This window comes from Rhinoderma darwinii (genome assembly GCF_050947455.1).
Source record: "Rhinoderma darwinii isolate aRhiDar2 chromosome 5 unlocalized genomic scaffold, aRhiDar2.hap1 SUPER_5_unloc_3, whole genome shotgun sequence".
In the NCBI taxonomy this organism is placed as follows: domain Eukaryota; kingdom Metazoa; phylum Chordata; class Amphibia; order Anura; family Rhinodermatidae; genus Rhinoderma; species Rhinoderma darwinii.
This window is the reverse complement of record NW_027461787.1, coordinates 1,127,635-1,133,634: the sequence shown is the minus strand read 5'-3', so window position 1 is coordinate 1,133,634 and position 6,000 is coordinate 1,127,635. Positions and strand designations below refer to the sequence as shown.

Sequence of the window (6,000 nt, the reverse complement as noted above, 5' to 3'; positions counted from 1 at the left end):
TCTCTGGCTTCTTCTCCATCTCTCTTTCCAGTATTCTTGTCTTCTCTTCTACTCTCTGGATTCTTCTCCATCTCTCCTCTTTCCAGTATTCTTGTCTTCTCTTCTACTCTCTGGCTTCTTCTCCATCTCTCCTCTTTCCGGTATTCTTGTCTTCTCTTCTACTCTCTGGCTTCTTCTCCATCTCTCCTCTTTCCAGTATTCTTGTCTTCTCTTCTACTCTCTGGCTTCTTCTTCATCTCTCCTCTTTCCAGTATTCTTGTCTTCTCTTCTACTCTGGCTTCTTCTCCATCTCTCCTCTTTCCAGTATTCTTGTCTTCTCTTCTACTCTCTGGCTTCTTCTCCATCTCTCTTTCCAGTATTCTTGTCTTCTCTTCTACTCTCTGGATTCTTCTCCATCTCTCCTCTTCCTAGTATTTCTTGTCTTCTCTTCTACTCTCTGGCTTCTTCTCCATCTCTCCTCTTTCCAGTATTCTTGTCTTCTCTTCTACTCTCTGGCTTCTTCTCCATCTCTCCTCTTTCCAGTATTCTTGTCTTCTCTTCTACTCTCTGGCTTCTTCTCCATCTCTCCTCTTTCCGGTATTTTTGTCTTCTCTTCTACTCTTTGGCTTCTCCATCTCTCCTCTTTCCAGTATTCTTGTCTTCTCTTCTACTCTCTGGCTTCTTCTCCATCTCTCCTCTTTCCGGTATTCTTGTCTTCTCTTCTACTCTCTGGCTTCTTCTCCATCTCTCCTCTTTCTGGTATTTTTGTCTTCTACTCTACTCTCTGGCTTCTTCTCCATCCCTCCTCTTTCCAGTATTTCTTGTCTTCTCTTCTACTCTCTGGCTTCTTCTCCATCTCTCCTCTTTCCAGTATTTCTTGTCTTCTCTTCTACTCTCTGGCTTCTTTTCCTTCTCTCCTCTTTCCACTATTTCTTGTCTTCTCTTCTACTCTCTGTCTTCTTCTCCATCTCTCCTCTTTCCAGTATTTCTTGTCTTCTCTTCTACTCTCTGGCTTCTTCTCCATCTCTCCTCTTCCTAGTATTTCTTGTCTTCTCTTCTACTCTCTGGCTTCTTCTCCATCTCTCTTTCCAGTATTCTTGTCTTCTCTTCTACTCTCTGGCTTCTTCTCCATCCCTCCTCTTTCCAGTATTTCTTGTCTTCTCTTCTACTCTCTGGCTTCTTCTCCATCTCTCCTCTTTCCAGTATTCTTGTCTTCTCTTCTACTCTCTGGCTTCTTCTCCATCTCTCCTCTTTCCAGTATTTCTTGTCTTCTCTTCTACTCTCTGGCTTCTTCTCCATCTCTCCTCTTCCTAGTATTTATTGTCTTCTCTTCTACTCTCTGGCTTCTTCTCCATCTCTCCTCTTTCCAGTATTCTTGTCTTCTCTTCTACTCTCTGGCTTCTTCTTCATCTCTCCTCTTTCCAGTATTCTTGTCTTCTCTTCTACTCTGGCTTCTTCTCCATCTCTCCTCTTTCCAGTATTCTTGTCTTCTCTTCTACTCTCTGGCTTCTTCTCCATCTCTCTTTCCAGTATTCTTGTCTTCTCTTCTACTCTCTGGATTCTTCTCCATCTCTCCTCTTCCTAGTATTTCTTGTCTTCTCTTCTACTTTCTGGCTTCTTCTCCATCTCTCCTCTTTCCAGTATTCTTGTCTTCTCTTCTACTCTCTGGCTTCTTCTCCTTCTCTCCTCTTTCCACTATTTCTTGTCTTCTCTTCTACTCTCTGGCTTCTTCTCCTTCTCTCCTCTTTCCACTATTTCTTGTCTTCTCTTCTACTCTCTGGCTTCTTCTCCTTCTCTCCTCTTTACACTATTTCTCGTCTTCTCTTCTACTCTCTGGCTTCTTCTCCGTCTCTCCTCTTTCCAGTTTTCTCGTCTTCTCTTCTACTCTCTGGCTTCTTCTCCATCTCTCCTCTTTCCAGTATTCTTGTCTTCTCTTCTACTCTCTGGCTTCTTCTCCATCCCTCCTCTTTCCAGTATTTCTTGTCTTCTCTTCTACTCTCTGGCTCCTTCTCCATCTCTCCTTTTTCCCGTATTTTTGTCTTCTCTTCTACTCTCTGGCTTCTTCTCCATCCCTCCTCTTTCCTGTATTTCTTGTCTTCTCTTCTACTCTCTGGCTTCTTCTCCATCTCTCCTCTTTCCAGTATTCTTGTCTTCTCTTCTACTCTCTGGCTTCTTCCCCATCTCCCCTCTTTCCACTATTTCTTGTATTTTCTACTTTCTGTGTTCTTCTCTATCTCTCCCACTCCCCAGTATTGCCTTCTGTCTTCATATATGACACGTGTTGTCTTTGTATAAGGTATTTTTAGTGCGTTCATTTTGACATCATTAGTCGATTGTCCAACATGTACATTTTACATTCCGTACATCAGAGTTCACAGTGTGAGAGTCTCCTTACTTGGTCCTTTTCTCTACTGGAACCTTTCACCTTTTCTAGACTGGGACGTTTCAGAGGCTTCCGCTGGCTCCCCTGCCGCCTCCTCAGAGCCGTGTGTCTGTTCTCCGCAAGTATCTGACTGCTCACTCTACCAACTGCCCCTGAGTGGGAGCTTTACACCCATTCTTCCTCCCTGTTGCGGGGTAGTGACTGAACGGAAATATACGGGACACCCCTTCTTCTCCTCCTCCTCCTCCGTGCCTGGGCAGGGGGCGCTGAGTGCTGGGGATCTTCTCAGTTGGACAGCTGCTTTCCACCCTGCAGCCTGCACGGACCTGCCTCTTTCTGGATAAGACATGGAGATTTGGATGTGGGGTTCCTCATGGGAACCCCCAATCCACCCTTTCCCCGTCTAATTGACATGCTGCTGTTTTTTTCCTGTCTGAATGTAATCCTTATGCTGTGTACCTCCATGGGAAGCACTCTTCTGGATTGTAAATGTACTATTGTACTTCTTTCTTTGCTCTTGACCCAGGATTCCACCTGTACATACAGAGATCCGTTGCGGACTCGCCTATGTCTATAATGCTGTTTTGTACCGGATTCCTTCTTTTATTTCTCCGTTTTGTTCTGGTGACCGTCTGTAATAAATAAACTGGTTGGAATGAGCTGTTTGCTGTGTTGTCCCCTTCATGCATGTTGACATTTCATGCCGGTCTCCATGCAGGATTCCTGCTGCCGCTCAGGATAGGGGGTGGTGGTGGGGGAGGGGGTATACGGAGGTTCTGCGTGGGTGGGTGCTCCTCTGCTCCGGGTGTGTGTGTAAACCTATTGTACATCCTCCTGTGTGAGTGCTTCACCTTTATCTCTGATGCTTTCTTCCTTGTATTTGCTTTGTTCCTGGTCTGTGATTCTGATGTCGTCCTCTTCACCAATGCTTGAATGTTATTTATGAGCAGCACCCCCAGAATTACTTTCCTGATTACACCGTGTATCTAGTGTGTAGTTCCCCTCCCCCGTCACGCCGCTGTAGAGCATGTTGGCCCTGTTGTGCACTTATGGCGTTTGTGCGCGCGCTATTTTCCCTCCTTTACCATTGTAATGTGCGCCTCTATCTTGTTCTCTTCCAGTCTCGGAGGGGCGCAGAGGTGGACAGAGAGAAGAGGGCCCCGGAATGTAAATCTGAGAGTGTTGGCAGTGGAAGAGCCATTCCTATCAAACAGGTGGGGCCCCCCCTGAGCAGAGAGCTTGTGTGGACGACTGGTGTGCTTGTTGTAGGGGTTGTAGTAGAAAGGGCAGGTTGCTCATTGCTATCCCGCGGCGCCAGCCGGAATCCCGTCTGTGTCACCTCGCACTCGCTGTGTGTGTCGCTCCTTGTTCAATGCTTTGTACATCTCCACGCTGCTTTCTGTGTAAGTATCGCTCATGCTCTATGTGTGTGAGAGGGAGAAGGGGCAACGTATCCCGTCAATGTGTATCGTAGAGGTGAGGCCGGACGCGGCGAGGGATGATGGTACAGGCGTATCTCCTCCCGGGTCAGGGATTATCTCCATGTTACAACCGCAGAGAAGTCAATCCAGTACAAGAAAATCTTCTGCAGCAACCAAAACATCAAATATAGAAACCAAAAAATAAAAGGTCTCCAACCCTCCCGGAGCAGTGAGATCCCGCCGTTCACCTGGGACGGGTCGCTATGGACAACAATTCGCTTGATTAAACCAGCGGTTCACCCTAACATACAGATGGAGCAGAACTGAGTTCTTTCCTGTGTTCTAAGAAGTGTCTGTTCCGATCGTGTCGTCTATAAACTAACGGCACATTGTGATATTTTACACTCCTAGGGCATCGTCAGTGTAATCCCGTCAGTGGCGAGAATCACTGTATAAACATTGCAATTGCTGCAGAAGATTTTCCGTTTATTGAGAACTTTTTTTTTTTTTTTCTTTTTTTAACCGAAGTAAAGTTCCTGCTTTGTACATCAGATCCGGCTGCTCTCAATGTCATGCCGATAATTAGATTGAGCGTGGAATTTTCTAGCTCATCTGGCAAGGACTTGAAATAATGCAGGGTGCAGAGTTCCCCTGTGGCAGGGTGCGGAGTTCCCCCGCGGCAGGGTGCGGAGTTCCCCCGCGGCAGGGTCATTATTCTTCAGGGTGTAGGGTTGGTCTGCAGGATCCATGGTAAGAGCCACAGTGAGTATTTTGTGGGATTGCGGCTCTGGACTGCACCATTATATGACATTTTGTGGACACCTTCCCCTTGAACTTCCAAATAATTTGGATATTGAAGGTGACGCTGCCCCTACGGAGAGTGGGAGTTGTGAATGTTACGGAGGCCGCGGGGTCATCTTCACCATCATGAACTCCTCTTCTTCTGCCTCTACCATATATTGACCGTGCTTCTAGCCTTGTACCGATGAGTTGGGGATGATCTGTTGACTGTGGCTTCCATTTCTCTTCCCTTCAGTACATCTTGCTGTTATTTCTCTTGACTTGCTGAGATAATTTTGCTTCCCTGTAACCGTTGCGCTGTATGAGGCGTATGTAAGAGGAATGTTTGGGCAGAGCCATTTCTTCCAGCAGAAGTCACTGGGCATGCTCACTCCACAAATGATTTCATGTTCATTATCGAATGGAGCTGTGAATATACCATGAATAAATATGTTTGTATCAACATCTGCACAGTAAGACGTCCGTTATGTGGCAGTAAATAAAGAGCCTCCGAGGGGAAATTCAGCTCATTTCTATGTAAAGTAAAAGCCATGAGGTGACTAAAAAGAGGAAAACCAACAGTGCTGGAGGGACAAGTCCGAGGCGCCCAGGTGTAAAAACCTCAGGACCGGCTCCAGTGTAAAGAATCCGCAACGTGACTGGTCGTACATCAGAGCAAATAACAGATCAGACGGACGTTCCACTGCAATTGTCTCTATGTATCGGCGGTTCCAGGGGATAGAAACTCTTCAATTTCACCCAACGTAGAATCCGCAACAAATAGCCGAGAATATCGTTAAGAACCACTGCTCCCGACACAATGGGCCCAAAATGGCCGACTAGTTTATAATGTGGCAGTGGTCTCCAACCTGAGGCTCTCCTGCACGTGGCTGCTTGGGCATGCTGGGAGTAGTAGTTTTGCAGAAGCTGGAAACGCGATATTAGTGTTAATGTACAACAGCCATGATGTGGTGGAGGATACTACTGATAAACGCAGCCCGTAATAATAATAAATATATTACACCTACAATGCATTCACAAACTCTTCACACCCTTTCACTTTTTCACATTTTGTTATGTTGAGGTCTTGTGCTAAAAATAAACAAAAATCCAGTTTCCCCCCATCATTCTGCACTCCATCCCCCATAATGACAAAGTGACAAGAATTTAAAAAAATGTTGCAAATTTATTGAAAATGAAATACTCAAATTTGCCATGGACATAAGTATTCAAACCCTTTGTTACGACACTTGACATTTAGCTCGGGGACCTCCCATTTCTCTAGATCATCTGTGAAATGTTTCTACACCTTGATTGGAGTCCACCTGTGGTAAATTCATCTGATTGGACATGATTTGGAAAGACACGCCCCTGTCTATATAAGGTCTCACAGCTGACAATGTATATCAGAGCAAAAACCAATCCATGAGGAGTAAA

At 45.7% G+C, this 6,000-nt stretch overlaps 1 protein-coding gene across 1 annotated transcript in view; it reads left to right on the top strand.

The window, feature by feature from the left end:
- Positions 1-6,000, top strand: part of AGAP3 (ArfGAP with GTPase domain, ankyrin repeat and PH domain 3) — a 125,552-nt gene that overhangs the window by 46,495 nt on the left and 73,057 nt on the right. The window contains exon 3 of the mRNA XM_075847580.1: positions 3,484-3,576. Coding sequence (XP_075703695.1) covers positions 3,484-3,576 — 93 coding nt within the window. The remainder of the gene's footprint in view (positions 1-3,483; positions 3,577-6,000) is intronic.